The following is a 22,876-nucleotide window of genomic DNA, read 5'->3' on the forward strand; positions in this document are numbered from 1 at the left end:
GTCTAAACTAACAGTTTAAGGGATGAGACATCACAAACAGTACCCAGGAACTAGAGTGTAAAAGAAACCCATAACCAAGGAGCACACACAACACATCGCTAAGACAAGAGAAATAAACACAACCCATCACCATCAACCGAGAAAAGTCCATTTTTAAAAGACCCCCCCCCCCCGCCCCCGCCTTTTTAAAAAAAAAAAAAAAAATCAAAGTAGTTGTTCCAAGTATTTTTTTTTTCTCACAGACATCCCATCTCAGGTTGCTCTTTATCTGGTCTTTTCCCAAAAAGCGACACTATAACCTCACGGCTCCAAATGTCTGAAAGTAAGGCAGGAGTCATCTCAGCAGCACTAGAGGGAGGATATTAGAAAAGTGATGCAGTGTTCAACACAGAAAGGCAAAGACTCAGTATCCTGAATAAACGAGTGCTACAGTGCAGAAAGCCCTCTGCCGCCTCCTCCTTCTCCTCCCTCTCTCTGAGGTGAACGTTTCTATTCAGCTCCTGCTTCTCTTCGTAGTTTCCTTTCATATTAGTCACAGCTAATACACAGATCGACGTGGTGGGAGCAACGTCCAAATCCACCACCATGCGTTTTAAAGCATGCTAAGTACGGTAGAAGAATAAAGCTAGATTTTGCGTGTTTCTTGAGTTCCCGTGTCACTGAGTTATGACCGATACTTTTTTGGGCTCTGCTCAGGCTTTCCCAGAATTCTGTGCAGGCCAGGGGACATGAGGAAAGGCTTGTCTGGTGTCCCATCGTTCCTCTCTAGGTCTTCGCCTGGGCGTGCCATGCAGTGGGTGAGGGGAAAACAGAGAGAGAAGTAAGATGAAAGGAGATGAGTGTTTGGCTAAGCATTTTATTTTTCAGAGCTGACAAAAACAGCCAAAGCTGAGAGAGTGCGGTTAAGTCAAAGGCATTCACGAAATGTCAAGAATTAGAGAGTGAAAGCGTCCCACTTCAGGCAAAAATAACGACCATATTACAGACAAAATACAACAAACTGGTGTTTTGCACTATCAAAATAAACCTGTTTAAATCCGTTTCATTAACACATGATAGGTGCCTCATGTTTTCTCCGGCGTCGTAATTGCAAATACAGTTAAATTTATTTTGTTACAGTGTCTGCCACTTCAATCACATTCAAGAACATTTTATTCCATAATTTTAAGGAGTGAGTGAAAAGCATTTCATTTTGTTGGTGGAATAACACAGTGTACTTACAGAAACAGAGGAAGAGTGTGTCCACACACATCGCATAGACACTGAAGAAACCATGAGCGATCAAGTAGGACCCAAGCACGACTGTCTGTCAATCAGAAGAAAGACTGTCAAGCGTAAAACACCTTAACACACAGTTATTCGCTCCATTTGAAAGCATCAACAGATAATCAGCATCTCTTACCAGCAAAGGTACCCAATAATAATTTAAGACTGGAACTTCTTCTTGAATGATGGGTATCTTGCGTGTGAAGAAAAAGAAGGCGATGACCCCTGAAACAGAATACACATACAGCTCACTCATAGTCGGATAGATTAGATGGAAGTCTGGCGTTCTATTATTGATATGATTCTGACTGCTTAGTAGCTAAGGTGTTTGTGACTGGTGCTGGCTGTAGAGCAATGGCTACATATACTTGTTCATTAAAATCTCCAGCCTGAGACTTGCATAAAACCCATCTCCACTCATGTTCTCCAGACTGGTTGATGACCTATGTATGTTTTTTTTTTTGGTCTGTTCTGTATTATTCAGTGCATCAAGTCCAGACATCTATTTAATAGACGGGCTTATATTTGTTTCATTTAGTAAGGCAACACTAAATCCAATATTTTGTCAGCTTGTTAGTAATGAAGTCATAAAAGGTTAGGGAAAGGACATACCTACACTCCCTGCTATCAGAACTTTCCCCAAGAAGAGCAGGAAGTCGGTAACCTTGTCCAACACTGCCACCCTGCAGCGGAAGAGAGTAAGACAGGTAAGGTGACTGACAAGTAACTGCCCAGCACATATCAAAGTCTACAGTCAAGACTGCTTTACCTCACAACATTCCTCATCAGCAAGAAGAACGCCTCCCGTGCTGAAGTACAGAAGTTCTTCCCATATATTGCAATCTGAGGGACAGAATGTAGGTTCTCCATAATTAAGATGACAGCTGTTCAGCACAGGTAAATATAGAACTGCCATTAACACATTAAAACGTTTAATGTGTTTTAATTACCGTCTGACTGTGAACTAACTGAATTTGCAGTTAATTCAATATCATCTGCATATTACGACAGGTGAAAAAGTTCTTTTTTTTTTGGTGTTGTTGTTGTTTTTGCTTATGTCAGCAGTTTTATCTGTTGTTAAAATGGCAGTAGGAAACAGCAGAGTTGTGTTCTGTTACCATAATGTAAGCATTTCTGTTCATGAAGCGGATGAAACGCTCCAGGCACCAGAAACAGCACTTCAGACAGCAGAGAAGGAAACGTGCAAACATATTCTGAGCCCCTGAACACACACACACACACACACACACACCGTGAAAAATGATATATAGTTGGACATTCCTTGTTATATTAAATGTCCTTTGTTTACTTACGAGTATGAGTTTTAAACAATGTGGCACAATAGCACCATATATCTCTGTGTCAGTGAGAACTCTTCTCTGAATATCATGCACCTTTCAGATTGTGGTCCAAGTACTCCAGAACAACTCGGATGAACTGAACGAACGCCAAAATCAGTGATCCAAACGCCAGAGACCCGGTATGATACCTGTAATTGAAACAGACACACAGGTATTAGTGTGTCAGTGCCTGCCTCCAGTAAAATCCAGTTGAACATATGTGACATTATAAGCGCACTGGACCGTATAGCTCTGGCGAATGAGGAGAAGACGGGGCAGACAGGGATATCCGCTGGCTTCCTCTTGGCCCAGTAGTAAGAGGCAAAGGCCCCAGCGAGAGTGCACTGGCCCAAGGCGATGGTGAAGTTGACGAGCCAGAAGAAGATGAGCAAATTACACAGCTGGAGGATGAAGAGGTAGCGGTGGTACAAACTCTCGCCGCCGTAGAAAGCAAACAGACACTTAGCCCCTGGACACAGCCGAGTGATGTTGGTCTGGTTGAAGGTCTGCGTGTGGTACACGAGCGTATAGACATTAATAAGCAGAAACATATTTTTAACTTTGGAGATGAATTACAGTGAGAGAGCCGATCAAATCAGAAATTCATAAAAGAAAAAAAAAAAAAAAGCATTTTGCGTGAGTTAAATTAAGAGCGTATGTTCAAACAGATTCCAGTAAGATTACCGTGAGATAACATTTCAGGGAAATGACTCACTTCAGGATTGCATGTACGGTTGGCATACACGCAGCTGGGCTGTGCTGACATCACTTTATAGACCGCTTCACCAGACGAAGCCAGAAAGCTATGCTCCATTAAGGATGAAGGATGAAATCTGCTCAGAATCAATTAACTAAAATCACAACAGAAAACATTTCCCGTTTTCTTTTTTTGAACTACTATATTTAACATTTCCATCTGATTGTTTCTTTTTTTATCTGTATTTTTTTTATATCTTTGTTAATGTCTACTCTTTTAAAACTTGTTCAAACATTAATTGTGAAGGAACACATCTGAAGAGTTTCAGCTTTCACACCAGGTGGAGACACATACCATTGCAAGCTGGGACCAGAACGCCCCCTAGTGGGAAACTACATAAACCCCTCTGAAAAATCACTACAGTTACACAGTGCAGTTTAACTATTAAAAAAAGTGCTGTATGTGACAGGGAGGTTGTCATGTACACGTTTACATTTAAGGTTTGTTTTAGTACATTATATGTACAATGATCTACATTTCCTGTGTTGGATTATGTTGCTGGGTTACGATGTTTATCCATATCATTTGTGCTGTAAATATGTGTTGGCAGTGTGTGGGGCTTGTGGGAGTAGGAGGATACACAGCTGTGACGGCCCAGTAGGAGATACAGACAGCCAGGAGCATGAAAGTAATGATGGGGTAGAACAGAGCAGACATGATGCAGCTGATGGCCCTGCACAGAGACACAAGAGAGAAACCATTACACGCTTCATACACCCACTAAACCTGCAGCAGGGTGGCGTGAAGATAGCATAGCATTGTCCACAACTGAAAAAGCAAGACTGGGCAAGACAACAGAACAGTTGAGGGAGTGAAGCAAACAGAAAGAAAGGGAGCGTAAGATAGATAGACAGATAGACAGACGTAGAGAGAGAGAGAGAGAGAGAGAGAGAGAGAGAAAGCTTGCTTACTTGCTGCCTTCCTTGAGCAGAGCGATAGCGATGCGCACCCTTTTCCTCAGGAAAATTAGCATTAGAATAATGACAGCTTCAGTTACGCCCAGAGACACCACTGTGATTGAGACAAACAACACATCAAACAGCGGCTTCACTCCACAACCAACTATAAAGTCACTTATTTCTTATCTTTTCAGGCTTAAAGGATAACTTTTAACTCGTGTAGTCAATGTGAATAAAAAGAAAGATGGTTCATACGTTTCTCTGAGCACTCAAATTATTCAACATTCCACATTTATTATTTTATGCTCTTGACTCATCTGAAATGTAATGACTAAAATAAAAAAAAAAAAAAACAGCTGTGATTTTAACCGGAGCACCATACAGTTCTCCGGTCCTCACTCACAGAAGATGAGCCAGGTCTGACTGAGCTGGAGGTAGACATGGACGTCAGTCTGGAAGCCTATGTCTGAGATGGTGACGTCTGCACCAGGTTTCTCCTTGTGTGCTGTAAACTCCCAGTAACAGTGCCAAATACCTGCCCCCGCACACACACACACACACACACACACGCAGAAGCTGCTGTGTGAGTTCTCATACACAAAGACCAAAAGCATACACAGACCCACATAAATATACTCTGTTGTGCTCATACTGACCGTAAGCCACCACCACAATAACAGCGAGGATGATGAACCAGAGGAGAAAACCAGCAGTGAATCGCAGCAGCAGAATGAATATCAGACTGACCACAAGAGCAATGACCAGACCTCTGTCTCACAAAACACAGCACAAAGCCTGGTCAAAAACACAGTCCTTCAAATCATCAATGAAGAGATGCTCTAGCCAATACAAATGTCCATATGTTAACTAGTACACCAGTATAGGGGAATAGGAGTCTTACATTAAAATCCAGTACCAGGAGCTGGCATAATCCTCAACAATCTTCATGCCCACTTCTTTAGCATCTAGCATCCCTGTGATACCACTGTAAGAACAGAACGGAAAAATATGAACATGTCAGGGGAAGAGAAAATAACGAACAAAAGAGCTCAAAAAACCAAAGAAATACCACTGAGGCCACAGCATAGCCATTAAAAACTACTGACAAGACGCACAGTGTGCAAACTCCAGAAACTTTGGATGGAATATTTTGTTACCATTGAAATAATAAAAAAACCTAAACTGTTAGCTAAGACAATGACTGTCAGTAACTGTGACATTAATTCATAATGTCTGTCATTCCCCTCTCTGTATTCACAACACTTCTTTTTCAGCACCCACTGTGTAATGAAAAATCACTAGGCGTATGAGTAGTGTTTAGAAATTTTTAATTTGAATTAAATCTGAAAACTAACAAGGGATAACAACTCTAAATTGAAGTCAGCTGGCAGGTAATAGAAGTTAGCGCGCCCCCCCCCCCCAGTGTAATTTAATAACTAAGAAAATTTTTCAATTATGATATAATTGACTAACTCTGTCAAAAACATGAATGGATAATAACAGTTTTAACTCCTGTCATCTAGAATTTTCTGTAAGAAAAACCAAGCACTTCTAATGATGCTATACAAACAGAACATTTGAATTTGCTGTAAATCATTAACAAATTATTATAGAGCACTCATTCTGTAATTGTTTGACACATAATCAGTTTTTTACTGACAGGTTCCATACAACACAGGCTAATTGTGTATGGAAAATACAATCTTTCAAAGGCAGCGCTGTTTTCTACGCGGAATTAGTTTTCTGGAGCAGCACTTAGTAGCTTGTGAAATATCCAAGATGAAATATTTGCAACTTTTCACTCTCATGGCGTCGCTGTTGTTTGCTTTTAACAGAGAATGTCTCAGCTCATCACAGGTATAATGAACAAAGTTTGTCTTGATCTGTGTTAATCTGACAGCCCTGGTCTAACTGTTGTTCTTGGCAGCTGAAGAAAAAATACTTTTTGAAGCAACTTCGTTTAAATTCAGTTGTTCATTTGAGTCGTCATTTTTCCTAGGTCATAAAAAGTATAATCTGGGAATGTTATTTCAAAAATAAGCATAATTGTTTGAGTTCATTTGTGTGTGCTATTACAGAACGGATGCAGTATCATGCTGTTGACTCACTTTGCAGCATCCCTAAGTTCAGTCACGCTTCTTGCAGTGTCCAGAGCATCTTTGAAGGCAGTTTTATTGGCGACAGTTAGAGTGCCATTCCTAGTGATGAAGTCTGGAAAGCAACGCTGCAAAACTGCAGCACGTCAAGACAATAGGGACATAAATAACAGAGCATACAAACAGTTCGCCCAAGACCTGCCCGAAAAATGTTAACATAAAATAAAATGAGTCCTTGAGCAGCTCTGTCTGGCATAGTGCAAAATGGCATATTTTACTTAAGAGCACCCACACAGACTATGCCTATTTTTACATAATGTGCTTCAAAGTGCTAAGAGCACATAAATCTGTTAGGCAGAGAGTGTCTTACATATATAGATTAGAGTAATGACTTAAAAGCAGGCATCTCTGTGTTCACTGATGAATATGTGGTGTCAGGGAGGTGAGAGAGTAAATCAGAAGCTTACACGGTCTGCTTGGCACAATCATTGATGGACAGTCTTCATCTCGAAGCACCTGTGCGATTGCCTGAGAGGAGACAGATATAGTGAGTGAGAGAGAGAGTAAATGTATCCAAGTCAAGCTGTAAGACTACTAAGGTGAGCTGGCATTGAATACTGGTTCTGCGCTATTCTGTCTCAAACGGTATCTTCCATGTGGCTGATATGTTTGTTTAAAAAGGTACAATTAAGGGATTATCATTATCAGGTGTTACCATTTAAATTTTAATTGCCCCAACATGTCTTAGAAGTGGGAGGTGTTGCGTGATTATCTTTATCACAGCCATTCATTAAAACACATGTGTGAAGACGTGAGTGAGGCTGTAGCTAAATTTAGGAGATAACAATCCAGCTCTCCAAACTGCGTTCAATTTATGCTTCAGGGTGTAACTGTGCGGGTTTATGTATTTGTGACATTGATGAGAACATTTTCACATCGAAGGAGAAAACTGCTCACCTCCTTAAAGCAAGAACACACTAGTAAAACACTACACTCTGTATAAAAGTCTGGTAGAGTGTACTCAGAGAAAAGTGAGCGTAGAACAGATTTTTCCCTGACGGCACAGGCATAGCCATAGAGTGTCTTTCCCTATCTAAGTCTCCTCAGTAAAGGGCAAAAGAGACTTGTCTTGGCTGAGTCATGTTATGAATGCTGAGGGATAAACCCACTGGGGCTGAAGACTTTGCTTTTCAAAATGGACTCAGTGACAGGCATCCAGGGGCCAGGAAATGGTCCTAAATCTGACAGTCTGAGGCCAAAAAAAATAAAACTCAGTAGGGAAATAGAGGTCTGGGGGTTTTTGTAGGAAAGAAACTTCTTCAGAGTTTGTGAGATGCAAGAATAGATCTTGAACTCTGGAGACAGTGAAATATATCATGGGCTGATGCACACTGCACATACTAAATCAGCAGTGAACTTCTGAGCATATAGTTATTTGTTATTGCAGCTGATAACAAGCAGATCTTTTATGAGATATGACAAAATATGAGGTATCGCAGACTCACCAGCAATACGTACCGAACACATTCACCGGTGTTAAATGAATTTACTGGTTCATCGTTGGACAACAAAATACTCTCAGAATTAACCTAACACTAGCAAATGTGCTGTGAGCAAAAAAATACCTTTTTTGGGTTATTAAATCCAGGCCTACAGAACTGCTTGTAATATTCCCAATAGCTCCTGTTGAAAGCGTAATGGAACTGCATATCTGTGTAGGTGGCGAATCTGTCCGGGCACTTGGAAACACACATCTAGAAGACAATCAAGTTAACAGTGAATGAGTTATTCTACAGGAATGTTTAGTAGGATTAATAGTAACACTGAGCTGTTACCTGAGTGGTAGGGCACTGGAGGTTAATGAGGACTGCAGGACTGGCACATTTGAGGATGTTGAAATAGAAGAGTATGGCTTTTTTCCTATGGAGAGAGTACACTATCATTTAATAAAATATTCATCTGAGAGCTAAACATGCACTCTTAAATTCAAGAATCTCAAGCGTAACGTGGCAGGTGGTGTCACATTAGACATAGTGTTTTTTTAGGCATTGTTTTTTCATGTGCCTGCCAGTAGGTGTCAGTAGAGTACGCATCTTGACATGAGTGGCGAACTAAGGGAAACTGTCTTAGATTTACGAGCCCTTCAAGAGCTTAGAGAGAAACCTGTTACTTGGATGCTGATTTAAAGATTAAAAAAAAAAACCTCTGAACATATATGTTCCCAAACATTCTTTAATTCTTTAATTAATGGTAATGATTAAAAGATTACAAGCTTATGTTATACTATATGGATATATATGTCACCACCAACTCTACAATAAGCAGTGCACATTGCTTCAATTTCCAAAGTATTAAATCCTCAGTGTTCAGATGAACTCATTTCATTTGGAGGGGAGACAGAATTAAATGTACGTGTCATGATAAAAAAAGCCAAACTGTAATCCTGTAAGCTTTTGAGAGGACAACAACGCCCAATTACTAACTGAACAGCTCCAGCAATTTTCAAATCCAGCACAGAGTACACAGCTTTCTCTGTATGGCTGTGAATAACAAACAGCCTTATCACTGTTTCACAGCTACGCTAATGAACAACTTCCATGCATCCCCAAGGTTACTGACTGCCAATCAAGCCCAAACTTCACAAAGACAAGTTCAGAAACACAGTGACTACACATGAGGCAGGTTGTCCTGACGAGATCGCACAAAGAGCTTCGTACGGTTACAAAAAAAAAAAAAAAATCTGAGGAATCGTTGGCATTAAATGAATGAGTCAGTTCTGTATGAAACGGCATTAACTCATTGGTTCACTGATGTCATGTTAATGGGGCGTTTTCTCTGGAGACAGCTCAGATACTCACGCGTTAGGTGTGCCCTTCTGCCCACAGAACTGGCCTGAGCTGTCTGTGGGGTAAATCACTTTCCTTGGGTCCCCATGAATCCAGGCTGCAAACAGAAAGCGAGAGAGAGAGAGAGAGAGAGAGGGAGGGGGAGAGAGAGAGAGAGAGAGAGAGAGGGAGAGAGGGAGAGAGAGAGAGAGAGAGAGAGAGGGAGAGGGAGAGGGAGAGGGAGAGGGAGAGGGAGAGAGGAAGGGAGAGGTGACAATGATATGTGAGTGATGTTATAAAGACTTATCTGGAGACACATTATTCTCTCTGGACAGATTCACAGGAAAGCAAAGATCTAGAGAGTCTCTCAAAAGGCGAGTAAACCTAACAAATCATATCTCATACTTCATGAAAGGCCAGTCTTCACCTGACACATTATTTACCTGCCACTATTTACCGATGTCCACAGCTCTGTCTGTCTAAGCTATTAGCACAAATCAATCTGGTGTCTTTATAAATGATCAACAATTGTGTTGAACTATGTAATCATCATAAGATCTGACCAATATGATGAAGTGATTAACACTGACTATATGCCTTAGTCTTCATTTAGAGAAGAAAAGACTATTAGTTAAGGAAATACAAAGAATAAGCCTTTTGACTGAAGCTAAAAAAAGGAAAAGGTATTCTTAGGTAGACTAATGAGGCAGTTTTTGGACAGTTATCCGGCAGAGAGGAATGTGTGGCTAAACCTGTAAGAAGCCCTAACACAAATGACACCGTCACCACAGGAAACTAAGAAAAGATATGAGGATGGTGCAGTTCCCTGAGAAAGAGCGGAAGGGGAACAGGTGGAGATAGCACCGTGTTGTTTTTAGGAGACAGAGCAGAAAAAAGCGGACTGTGAAATACTATGTTTGGCCACATCACCTGGAGATGCCTCCCGGTATCCTCAAAAAACCCGAACAGGTGAATACCAGCCATGGTTTTATTAATATCATCCGTATTATATGAGGCAAAAATGGAAAGAAATGCTTTGAAAATGTCCATCACTGTGGCTAATGTACCCTAACCCAGTAATACAGTCTTGCAACTTTGGACTTCATCCAACGTCTGACTTCTTCTCATTGTGTCTGAGTGCCACTTCGTCAATTCTCGCAAATGAAACAGCAGAAAGAGGGAGATTGGCTATGAGGTGGATCATGACAAAATGTGTGTGTGTGTGTATTAGACTTGATAAATGAGAGCTCTTTTCAATGGAGCAAGAAGTGTCCCTTAGGATAATTATATCAGTGTTAAGAGTGAGTGAAAGCCTCACTGATTTCTTCTCTCTGAGTTCTCTCTGGCCAGTTTTGTTAAGAAAATCACCATAGAAACATGTCTCTCCACAATAACTGTGAATGAACTATGCAAGTAAACTAATGACCAGCATCGGCAAGATTGCCATGGAGGACTCTTTTATCTGAGACCTGTGGCGTGACAATAAGTGATTATGTCTGGCAAAACACAAAAATACCTGTGGGGTTTAGTCGCTAAACTACTTAGTCACACTCAATAAAGAACTGTACAACATTACTGTCAAAATGTATTGACTTGAATGCCCTTGATAACAACGTTATATGAGAGATGAATCTAAAGTGTGGAATGTATTCAGTAGGGTATGTAGACTCTGCTACCTGCGTGAGAGAGAGGAGCTACTGCCTCAGTTCGAAGTGATTTACAATTACCGAAGGCCTTTGGTAAAAGAATCATGCACTGCTTTTCCTTAATTGAACAAGTCACAGTAATACCAGTGGTCTGAGGCTGAATCCTGAGAGGAATGGTAAACTAAAGCAATTCACAAAAGTGTGACACTGATTCCTATGCTACAGCCTCACCTGAATGCTTTCAGTTTGCAGTTGTCCTAACAGCTATCCCAGAAATATACGTACAGTCAACTGACACTACGGCAACACTTTGATCCTTCTGTATTAATTTTCTCATCCAAAACCAATACTGTAGATATGAATTCAATGCTTTCTCACTGACACCTCAGAACGTGTGACCATGACGAAAATACGGGTTTCTACACGCACACGAGATGACAAAGACCAGCAAAAGCCGGACTGCAGTGGACAAGAGAATGATTTTAGTGGGTGATGTCATAGCTGATGTGACTGTCTGCATGTAGCAGAGGGGATTATGGTAGAGCGGGGAAAGGGGGGTGGGGTTGGAGGGGGGGGAGAGTAGTGATTTTTAGTGTGTGTGTGTGGGGGGGGTGGGGGTCTAATGTGGAGTGAGATCATTCTTTACTGCCACAAGGGATGTAGAGCAACTCCATCATCCTGTCCCCCATTAGACCCTCCACAGTCAGTCAGATATGTATGTGAAACCGCCCCCCCCCCCCCCCCCCCCCACACACACACACACACACACACACACACACTGCTGTGTAAGAATGAACTCATACTAGGATATGAGGCTTGGCTTTCCACCCTGCAAAAGGGAGAGATGACATCAGAGACGAAATGGCACACACACAGGGACAGTGAGTGATTGGACATGACGAAGACTCGGTAATTCCGTTAGGAACAAATTAAAATCTTGATTATGAGTCTTCCAAAAAAGCACTGCAGCACGCAGAACGCACGACGACGCATCTAAGACGCACCGCTGCACTGCATTCACAACAGTCAGAACTTTCCTACTGCCATATCATATAAACAATAATCAACACATTATGTTACTATCAATCATATAAGAGCTTTCTCCTAAGTCTCATCAAAGCTGGGAAACCTGGTCTAGAGTCGTTAGCCCTCCTGTCAGTTCTTCTATCTCAGGCGAGTCACATCAAAATGTGAGGACATGACCGTGCTCTTTGGTGAAAATCCAGTCGACGGTCAGTGAATCTTCAGTGATTGTGTTTAGGCTCTGGGCGCTCAAAGTGAGGTCAAGACGGCCTCTTTCAAACGAGTAAGAGCGAGTTGAAATGGCAGCAGACACCTTTTTTTGAAACAAAAGGCTCACACACTCTTCACACTGCGTTGCCTCAGGCTTCCCGTCACGATTACACTTCAAACGAGAGGAGGATTCAGTCAGACTGTGTATGTCATTGCGGCCATCAGCACCCACTGCTTATACAAGCTATGATGTCTGAGATCAGTCGCTCTTTTCCAAGGTTATCCTGCAGTGAAATGATGATGTATAAACTTCAGAGCTGTCAGCCACACTTTTTCCTTCTACAGCTCAAAGCTGTGCCACAATAAGGTACGAACGGGGACTTCGGTAACCTTGAATGAACGGGGGAGACACCAAACTGGACTAGGATAGCCCCTATCTATGCTCTCTGCCTCTTATGTAACATCAACTTTTTTTTGTAAAAAGTATAGTGTGCGTGGTGTTAACCAGACTCTGATGTGAGGAAGAGTGGAGAGGAGTGAGGGAGAACCGCGTAGGGGTTGAGCGTAATGAAATATTCATGTCACTCCATCAGTCAAGCCTCCTCCAAACTCCACGCCTCTGCCCTCCATCTTCAGAAAAAAAAAAAAAACCTCTAAGAGAAACAGAAGCTTTTCTCTCTCTCTCTCTCTCTCTCTCTCTTGCTTGTTCTCTCACTTCTTTATATCGTTTCTTCTTTCATTCTTTTATCTGCACAGCTTGCTTTCCAGCATCTCCTGTTATAAAGTTATAGTCGTTAAAACACCGCTGTTTCTTGTGCTATGTTGTTTTATTTTTTTTTAACATGGTTGAAGGAGCGGGGGTTTGGGGGGGGGGGGGTTGCAGCATAGTGGTGTAGGCCTCATCTGTGATCAAAAGCTTCATGAACTGTTTCTGCACTGCAGGGCAGAACACTGAATGTTTCAGTTGAGATTAATGAACTCAATATAATGCACAACGCTTGTACCCTACTGTTTGACAGTACTTAGAGATTATACGTGTACTTTTAAACAGAGAGGCTTTACTGACTTCTATATCTGATGTATAACTGCAAGAACATCATGACTAGACAAAAAGAAACTTATTAGTGATTTTGTCCTTTCGAAGTTGCACATTTTTCAGTTTATTACCAAAGATGTCAAGCTTTTTATATTTTTTAAAGCATAAAACGACAGAATTTGTGTTTTTGGTCAATTTCTGTAAGTTGCAATTTATTTCAGTCAGTGATGGCTATTTGACTCCTGGCCTGCTCTAACATCTGACATTAATACTTATGTTCTATAAGGAACTGGCCTTGTTATGTGACATGTGTAAATGGCAGTAATCCATCACAACAAGAAAACAGAGATGGTTATTTGAGTGAGGACTAAAATATATGTTGAATTTCTCCTTAAAAAAAAGCTAACAAAATTATGACAACAAAGGAAAAACTACATCCACTTACCTACTGTACCCAATGCGATGTAGCCGAGGATGAGTATGATGAAGATCACACAGCAGAGCACATCTGTGCAACTTCTAAGGAGTGGAGCAACAGAGTCAGAGATAGAGGGGGGGGGGGGGGGGGGGGGGGGCAGACAGAGAGAGAGAGAGAAGCTCACTGAAAGCTCACTGAAGTACATCTTATTTAGTCAAAACTTACTGGAACTGAAATATCCCCTTCGGGGTCTCACAATGTAATCTTAATGTTTCTAAAAGAGAGCAGAGCATATTTTAATCATAACATTACACATAACCCTTCAAAAACTATTAGCATGTCACTTTTAGGGTTTAAACAGTGGAATCCCTGAGCTGACAGTCTGAAACTTTTTTTTTTCTTTCCAAAAACTGAGATACAAACCCTGAATATGGTCTAACCTTTTCACTCACATACCTATCACCCACACAGGTCTATGTGGGGTTTTGTCTTACTTTAACACATTAGGTCTACATATTTACCCTTGGGCTTCTGCAGTCTTTAACCAGGGCATTTATGGCCAAGCTGGAATATATTTTTTCTGTTCAATGTGATGAGCACTGAAATTGCATGATCACTCGGAAACTGAAGACTAGATAGCGATGCAAGTACTACGCTTTATCTTATGATCACGTATGACTTTATGAGGATCATCTCTTCATCCAAAACACTATGGTTGCATCAATTAGAACAAAGACATTCTGAGAACACAAGCATCGATTATGTAGAGATATCATTGCCAAATGACACATCTGTAACATCAAGTCCCAGGGTGGAGGAGGGGGTGGGGTGGGGTAGGAGGTGATGAGTCTATGATCATGACAGTTTGAGTGAGATGTGATAAAGATCCATAAAGAGGTTCACTTTTTCTCTTTAAGGTGAGGTACTGGAGGGTGACACTCACAGAGCACTTAAAAGGGGAGCTGACCCTCACCATCCACTAAAAGTCCCAACGGGGGTCATCTTTGCTGTTGTAACTGTCTCTCAGAGTTCTTGCTCATTCTGAGTGGGTCTGAAAGTTCTTTGGAGAAGTGTAGGAGATAAAAAAGTCCTCTGATCTGGGCCTCGAGAAAACCCTCTGATAAGGGCAATGGCTTTGCCTGATGTCACGATTTCTGCATGAGTTTGATTGTACCACAGGAGAAAGCTGAGCAGAATATTACCACAGAAAATTCTTCTCCATCTCAGCTGAATTCAAAGGAAAACTTGGGTTTACTTTTGACATTTGGGCCAGGTATTTGAACTGTGCTTGCGCAACTGAACCTTACACTTTTAACTTGTTAAAGTTGTTTTCTGATGACAAAATCTTCTGACAGTGCCTTTTGGGTATGTTTCGGCAGAACTGCTTTGATGTGCCGGGTTAGTGCAAGCTCAGCAGAGCTTGTTATCCTGATCCGGGTCCCACCAGGCTTACTAAGGGCTATTTCTCCTGGTGCCAGATCCTGAATTCTCTCATTGGCTGTAGCCTTCAGCCATTCTGCGTCTGGTAAAGTTTAGCTCTAAGCCGTTCAGTGTCCGGCAAACTCTGTTATTCAGGAATTCAGCAAGTTGTTCAGTGACCTCTGTGGATTTTGAACAACGCCATGTCTCCTAACAGCATTTCCTACAATGCATTTCAAGAGTTTCTGACTGGTTGAGTTAAAATACCTCTATCCTAAGCACAATATGAGATAAGTCCAGACAAAGTTGGAGGACCCTGTTGCTGTAGATGTTTCTAGTGAAAAGCCTCTTCACAATGACTGTGAGTTTGAGCAGCTGAAATGTCTTTTTTTTTCCTTATCTGACTATAAATAGAAAGAAGAAATGACAAAATTTCAGATGGATGACAGGAAACTGGCTGCAATAACATGGATTCGCAATATATATCTGTACCTAGCATGCGAAATGATACAGAGAGCTGGTGGAAGTTTATGAGATGAGCTTGTTTACTGGAGGACCAAACCCTGATGTGCCAAAGCTAGAGACTAAAGTCAATTTGATTGAGGTCAATCCCAGTTAAAGTCACTGTAATACCTTCAATGTCTATAAATACATCACTGAGGCCATGGAAGGATTTTGAAACGTTTGAGTAACATGTAAGCAGATTAAGGTTAATTACGAATGTCTGCCAGCAGGTGGGTCGATGCTCTCCTTAAGCCCAAACTCAGAGTAACCTCCATTCATTTGTGACCAGTGGAGTTCAATATAGGAACCATCTTATTTTCTGCTTGCTCCAGTTTAACAGGATGCCCACCAGCAAGCAGGATTATTTACTGAGCTGAGAACTTTAGATGAGTACTATTCTTACTGTCACAAGTTCAATTCTAATTTGAAAACAGTAAGACATGTTTGCAGACTATGTATTTTGGTAATTATTCAAGCATCGTGAAAGTATGTGAGATGTATACTTCACCCAGTTAGAACTGGTGAGAGTTTAGGAAGATGATTCACAGTGTTCTCAGAGGCACCAGGATGGGACCAGAGATAGGAGGATCCCCTTATCTTTTATGCTCACATTTAACACATATGTCTGCCAAAATCAGAACACTGGACAACTTGTTATCTTTAACCAGCATAACCCCTAAAGTTATTTAGCTCTTTTGTGATGGCCTGTACATATTATATTATGTCAGTAAAACTATTCAATCAGCTGGAATTTAATAACTCACTCAGTACATCTTTTTGAATGTGCTATAATTTCATATGAGGTCAGTCGCTGGATTCAACACTGGGCCATATCCTATTTTCCTGGTAAATAAAATAACTTGGCTTTCAGCTTGGTGTTACATGCTTGTCAAATTCAAAATGCAGAACAGATCTGTCTCTAACTGTTCACTACAGATGCAATGATAATTGCCATGCCTCAATGGTCACCTTAAATGACAGTTCAAAACCTTTGTTTTACTCACATAAGATTTTCAGCTGTGCTGAACAAACACTTTAAATGGAATCGGAACACAAAACCGTGGCCTAACCGGCATTAATTAGCCATGTCAATCACTGAGATGAGGAATGCAACGATCCAGTACTGATGGCAGGCACATATGTCTTCTGTAATTGTTGCTTTCAGATAATGAGTGGTAAAAATGGCTTTGTAATAAAAATAAGGAACATATATTTAAATAAGTTTCTTCCTGGTGAGATAAAATGTCAGTCTATTTAAAACTTGTGCTCAGAGGAATGGCTTGCTTTAAAGTTGTATACAGCTACAGAAAAACTGGTTTTAACAAACACAACTCCCAGTCGATGAATTATTAAAATGTTTTTTTCTTCTTTTTTTTCTGAGGCTGTACACTCACTACCCTGTTCATGTGCTGCCATACACACACCAAGAACATCTAAGGCCCAACCAGCCAAATCAGTAAAGGCACAAATTTTAAAGACACATGTAACCATTCCACCACACACACACACACACACACACACACACACACACACACACACTTGACATTGTCATCATCAGGGGATTGATCAAACACTTGATTACCTGTCTTTCTTCTCTTTGCCTCTCTCTCTCTCTCTCTCTCTCTCTCTCTCTCTCTTCTCTTTGCCTCTCTCTCTCTCCCCCCCCTCTCTCTCCCTCTAATGTGTTTCACTCCCCACACCTTATCTGGCATCCAATATTTCTTCTCTTTTTGCTTCACTGCCTATGTGTTATCAAAGAGAATTTCTCTCCTGCTTTTTCCTTTAATTTCTTCCAGTATCTCTCTCCTCTGGTCCATATCATTCTAAAGCTTAGTTTGGCTCTTTCAGTCACCTCTCTCCTTAGTAAATCCTTTGCATGCTTCTCTGTACTGTGTGTATAACAACAACAAAAAGGGCCATGGGGTAATGTGGTATAGCATGCTTATTCATTTATCTGATGATTTAATCCAGAGCAACTTCAAATTATAACTGTCTGTAAGAGGTTACATGCCTCTGGAGTAACCTTGGCCTTAAGATCCTTACTCAAGGGCACATCATCAGTGAATGTACTCCAGTTACTAGGCACTTCTCTTAAACACACATAGACACGTATATGTGTATGTTTATGTATATGTATATGTATATGTAAAAAAATAAATAAAATTGTTATCGGTGGACTCATTTTAACCTGACTCTTAATCGCTCAATAAGATTAAACATATAATGCAGTAATGTTAAACTGACAGCGCTCATATGAACTAAGCGTCATTACAAACCTCATTGCCACTTCACTTGTATTACAAAACTGTAGTTAGAAGCTACAACAGACATCTGGTTAGCCCCCAACACATCTATAACTATGCAACAAATTCTATTAATTATCTGGTCATTTAAAAACATATCGAACACATTTGACATCAGAATACGCTTCAGGGTCAAAGCAACAGGCCATGACTTCAGGCTCCCTTTCTGCAAGAGAAAGAATACACTCTCAGACTATGTGACTGATGGTAATTTTGGGGGGAAAAAAAAGGTTTCAGATTGTCTTGCTGCTGATGTCTGACAGTGAGCAATACTGTGAGGAATGATGTGACAAAGCCAGAGCAGTGACTGATCGCTCAAGTAAAATTGCCCTGCATCACACTTCACAGGACATGACGAAAAATGCTAGGGGAGGACCACTTCACAATTATGCCTGGTTTTTTGTACAAGCGATGGTCGAATAATGACTGCATGAATGAACAGCTGTCATTTCATAAATTACAATGCACAAAGCAAACACAGGAGTCTGCATGTCCTGGTTTTGCAATTGTAAATGGCTCCCGAAGGGATGTAAAAATATTTGACTCTGGAAATGGCACGCTTAATTCACAAATCCATAATCTGTAATGTCAAATTAGACATTCTACATAATAAGTCTCCTAGATCATTTATTCTTCTGTAAGCACTTTAGAGCATCATTCTGTGCGTGTGGACAGTCAGAAACGCATGACGATTGAATCAGGGATGCTTATGTAATATATGTATGTATATGAACCAGGCAGATCAAAAGGCCATCGATGGTGACCCAGGCAACAGATCAGAAGCTGATTTTAGCATCATCACATGGGCCTTGGTTTTAGTGAGGGTCTACTCTAAACACTTCACTTGACAATCATTTATAAAATGATGTTTGGATGGGCGAGGTGTTGTGAGAAACCCCAGCTCTATAGATCACCTCTGACAGATATTTAGAGGCTCTGTAGAGGCGCTGAGTGGAGGTGTTGCGTGGGGGGCACTGATTCAGGGCTCAGGGGGTCAGCGGCCAATAAAGTTATGATAAATGATAGAACAAAGCAAATTACACTTTTATTTATTTTGTTTGATCTATTTATTTATTTATTTAAAAGAAGGCTTAGTATAGGTGGAGACAGAATAAACTATTCTCCTTCAAAGAAACTCGATTCGTGACAGCAGCAGAAATTGGCAATCTTAAATGATGTCATGAAAAACATGCTTTGGAAACCACACGAGGACAGTTGCATACATTTCGTAAAACCCAGCGCTTACTGCACCTCCGCTAGCAGAAACAAAGAGCTTTGCTTTCCACTACTCATCAAAGAAACTCATTAAGCCCTACTAAATGATAGCATTCTGTAAAATTAGGCAAATTTGGCATTATGCAGAAAAGAGATTCTGAACAATTTAGTTCTTCCTCTTTCCTGAGCTAAATTTAAGAAGGAGCAGAAAGGCTGCAGATAGTACATAACCGCTCGGCTGTTTCGTAGGGGATCTATAATTACATCTGCAGCTATCAAGAGGCAATCTCTCCATTTCCTTCTTTTCCACTTCAAGAGAAACTGAAAGGTTCTGCCGGGGAATTTAAATGGCAGAGACATTCAAGTTACTGTCTGGGAATTATTCATCCCAAATATCCTCTGATCTCCGCTGCTCCTCTGTTCCCTATCCCTAACTGAAGACCAGTAAAAAAGAATTTCATAATGATATTTCTGCTTTTAAATGTTATCACATTTGTAAGATATTATAATGATCAGTTTATGAAAATATCCAGTGTAGTCTGAGGAAAAACTGTGCTATATTCCTATGGACCAGTGATGACGTGGGAAGCATGACACTGTCGCGTGTCTCCTTTAAACCAATCACATGTTGAACGTTTTTTCAAAAGCTGCTTTGACAACTTGGGGACAGTTTACACGTTGTGACAAAACACCACAAGCACATGGGAAAAAAAAACTTTGCAAGACTGAGGTTTCTAAAGAAACAAGATGAAACATGCTGACAGACTTCACTCTCCTTAGTCAGCTCTACTTCCCTGGCAACCCTTTGTCACCCTGTTACTTGGCATGAACCAATTAAGTATGCAAGCAGTCAGCTCATTCTTTATTTAATGGTCCGGTGTTGGTCTATCTGGGTTACTGGGCCTCTGTTTGCTGGCTGACCTGGTCTGACTGCTTTGCAGCCGAAGTGATTTCAGTCACCTGAGTGGCTTAATCGTTATTGATTTTTGCTCTCCGTCTTCTGACAGGTGGACAGTGTATGGCTTTTAGCTGCTGCTGCTTCATCAGGCTGAGTCAGGCATGAATAGACAATGTTTTCTTTTGTTGTGCTTTGTAGGCTTAAGGAATGGAGTGGAATGAATCACTCCATTTTCTTTAAAGGAGATACATTTGTAACACTGTTTTTATGCATTCCATTCTGTTATTATGTATCTCAATAACAACTACAGTTTTGAACATGAAGATTTCCAGCTCCTTTAAATTTCACAGAATGCATTTAAAGGCGTGTGACAGACTTACTTCCCTGAATATTCAGATATGAGGTAATCTATAAGTTCACCAAATGTTTTTTATAACCAGGATTATCAACTTAACTCTGTATCTCCATGGTGACCACATGCTAGCTCTGTACATTAATTTACATACACACACTCCTTTTCACACCACACTAAGAACTAAATGTTCACTTTTATATACCACTGGAACTTGTCACAGTCTGTCAGAACCACCAATTAGCATCTAAATTCTCTGCAATGCTGTTAAGTAAATACAATGTAACAATGCAATTATAGCACCTATGTTGTTCAATACAAAGAACATGTCAAAACCTGTCCTCTGAAGAAATTATCAGTAATCAGCAAATCCAGACAATCCAGTCTTTACAGAGTAACTACTTAGCATAACTACATGCAGAGATTTCATTATAACGCTCATTTCAAAATTTATCTGAACACTTCTACACTTTTAAAATCTCACAGGATCATTAAGTTACGCGAGAAGAACATTAGGATGCCCAAACTCTTACAGACTGAAACTTGGTTTGAAAATGTGTTGAATAGTCCATTACCTGTTGGCAACTGGCCCTCTGAAAGTTGGGTCAAACCTGCGTGGTTCGCCTGTGAAGACAAAATTCGTATCCCATTATCAGGGTATCATTGTACTCTCTCACAACAAAGTTTAAGCAAGTGATGCAGTCTGAACACTGAAAAGTCATCTCTCATTTTGAGAGTATCATTGTACTCTGTCACAACAAAGTTAAAGAGAGTGAAACCGTCTGAACACTGAAAAGATCATGTGTGAGATTCTAATTGCAATTTAAAGATGTTGATGTTAATCATGTTGGTTTCTTCCTTTCTTTTTTGCATTTAAATGTAGACTCCCTAATAAACAACATATGCACGACCCAACAGTTTACAGCAATATCACACCATCACCTCTCACTCATTTTCAAAGCAGTTTATCCTAGTTAGGGTTGCGGGGGGTGCTGGAGCCAATCCCAGCATGTATTGGCCGAGAGGCGGCCTTGAAAGGTCGCCAGTCCATGGCAGACAAACACACTCACACACCTAGGGTGTAATTGAGTGTCTCCAATTCACCTCACCGGAGGAAACCCATGCAGACACGGAGAGAACATACAAAATTCCACACAGAAAGGACCCTGGCCGGGGAATCAAACCTGGGACGTTCTTGCTGTGAGGCGACTCGCGCTACGCACTGCGCCACCATGCCGCCCATCCGATAATTCCTATAATTCACTCAGCATATTATTAGAAAGCAATAAGCAGAAAATCACTCAAACCAGGTTTAAGCCAATGCAGCTCAAAGCCAAACCAGCTCTAAGTCAAACTGGCTCCAAATCAAAGCAGCTCTAAATCAAAAGCAGCAACACGCCAAACCAGCATGAAACAAGTCAAGTTCGAGAATCACAGCAGCTGACGGAGTGTATCTCTGGTGAGATGTATCACAGGCAGAGTCTGCTGGGGAAGTCGCTGCCTGTCTGATAAAAACCACATTACCATGTTTTGCCTAAACAAACATCTCATCATTAATAATTCCTTGTCATCCCCCCCATGATAAAACCTTGTCGACAGAAACATCCTTTCATAAGCCCTTCTAGTGATGGCATTGTGTCTGTGTGATAAAAAGGCTTAGCCCTGATTCTGTCTGATTGCACTCCGTTTCCTTTCATCTCCATTTAACTCAACTGGATAACTAACCTGCTGCCAAGAATTATTCACACATATATCTTGTACTGTCCAAACGCTAAAGTTTCTCTATGAGCAAATATAGGATAAATGACAGTGAGGGACTGGAGATAAGATGGTAGATTTTTAAGGCTAGGCAGCAGAGCTCTGGGAAATAAAGCTTTGGCTTGTTTTTTATTTTTTCCTTTGCTGCATCAGTCAGTGGCATTGTTGAGTATATGGCTTATCTCCCGCAGTTCCACCTGACTCCCTGTCTGTCTGTGAGATTTCCTGTAGCCACAACTGTGAAGCTATGTGTTTATAGGATTTTTTTTTTTATTTTGATGCTGTTTGTGTTTGTAACTTTTTCTGGAAATGACTAATGTACCCTTACTGGGGAAACATTCGTTTGAGTTTGTTTCACTGGCTAGTTATCTGTCAGTGTACTGGTTTTATGCCGTACCCACCCGTTTCGTCCACTATTCACATACTGGTACTGGAATATATTGTTGTCACTGAGTCTTTGTTATGTAAGACCATTAGGGCGATATGCTGATTTCTAAACAATCCCTACAAAAGCAGACATTAGGTCATACAGTGAAACAACTGTAAAAAAGTATTTACATTCAGTGACACACCTAATGCTGCCAACTGTGTGTTCCTGCTCATGGAGCTGTACTCCGTCTGGGGGACTCTGGAGAGACGTGACACTAAATCAATGTGGACGGGCATGGCTCAGTTAACAGACTTGATTGAGCACTTCATCACATTCACAAAGTGGCCTTTCTTCCCTCATGTCAGCCAACTCTCAGTGTTACGCTACACAAGACATCTTCTGTAAACAACAACAACAACAACTACATCAACAACATCATTATTAACAACCACAACAACAACAACTGAACAGGAAATAATCTCTCATACCACTAGTTTTCTCAGAAGAGAGAAATAAGAAAAACAAAAACACCACAAAAACA

At 40.8% G+C, this 22,876-nt stretch overlaps 1 protein-coding gene across 1 annotated transcript; it reads right to left on the minus strand.

The window, feature by feature from the left end:
* Nucleotides 1-664: 664 nt before the first annotated feature.
* Nucleotides 665-22,631, minus strand: slc44a5a (solute carrier family 44 member 5a). Its single transcript, XM_030774714.1, has 22 exons — nt 22,538-22,631; nt 20,783-20,831; nt 13,544-13,617; nt 9,217-9,301; nt 8,194-8,278; nt 7,984-8,112; nt 6,826-6,886; nt 6,371-6,494; nt 5,164-5,247; nt 4,919-5,031; nt 4,666-4,797; nt 4,275-4,374; nt 3,944-4,036; nt 3,322-3,409; nt 2,850-3,112; nt 2,661-2,755; nt 2,385-2,488; nt 2,036-2,109; nt 1,879-1,949; nt 1,403-1,491; nt 1,222-1,306; nt 665-777 (listed from the first exon to the last, which is right to left on the minus strand). Exons 1-22 carry the CDS (start codon nt 22,629-22,631, stop codon nt 665-667), a joined length of 2,205 nt encoding a protein of 734 aa, XP_030630574.1.
* Between the last annotated feature and the right edge of the window lie 245 nt (nt 22,632-22,876).

Source organism: Chanos chanos, chromosome 5, assembly GCF_902362185.1.
Source record: "Chanos chanos chromosome 5, fChaCha1.1, whole genome shotgun sequence".
Lineage (NCBI taxonomy): Eukaryota > Metazoa > Chordata > Actinopteri > Gonorynchiformes > Chanidae > Chanos > Chanos chanos.

Bases quoted from the DNA above. Each gene is read 5' to 3' on its own strand.
- slc44a5a (XM_030774714.1), bottom strand. From the start codon at position 22,631: ATGCCCGTCCACATTGATTTAGTGTCACGTCTCTCCAGAGTCCCCCAG. The intron at 5,032-5,163 runs GTAAGACTCCTA...TTTGTGAGACAG, and splicing joins TCCTGGTACTGGATTTTAAT to AGGTCTGGTCATTGCTCTTG. The intron at 778-1,221 runs GTAAGTACACTG...TGGCACGCCCAG, and splicing joins CACACTCTTCCTCTGTTTCT to GCGAAGACCTAGAGAGGAAC.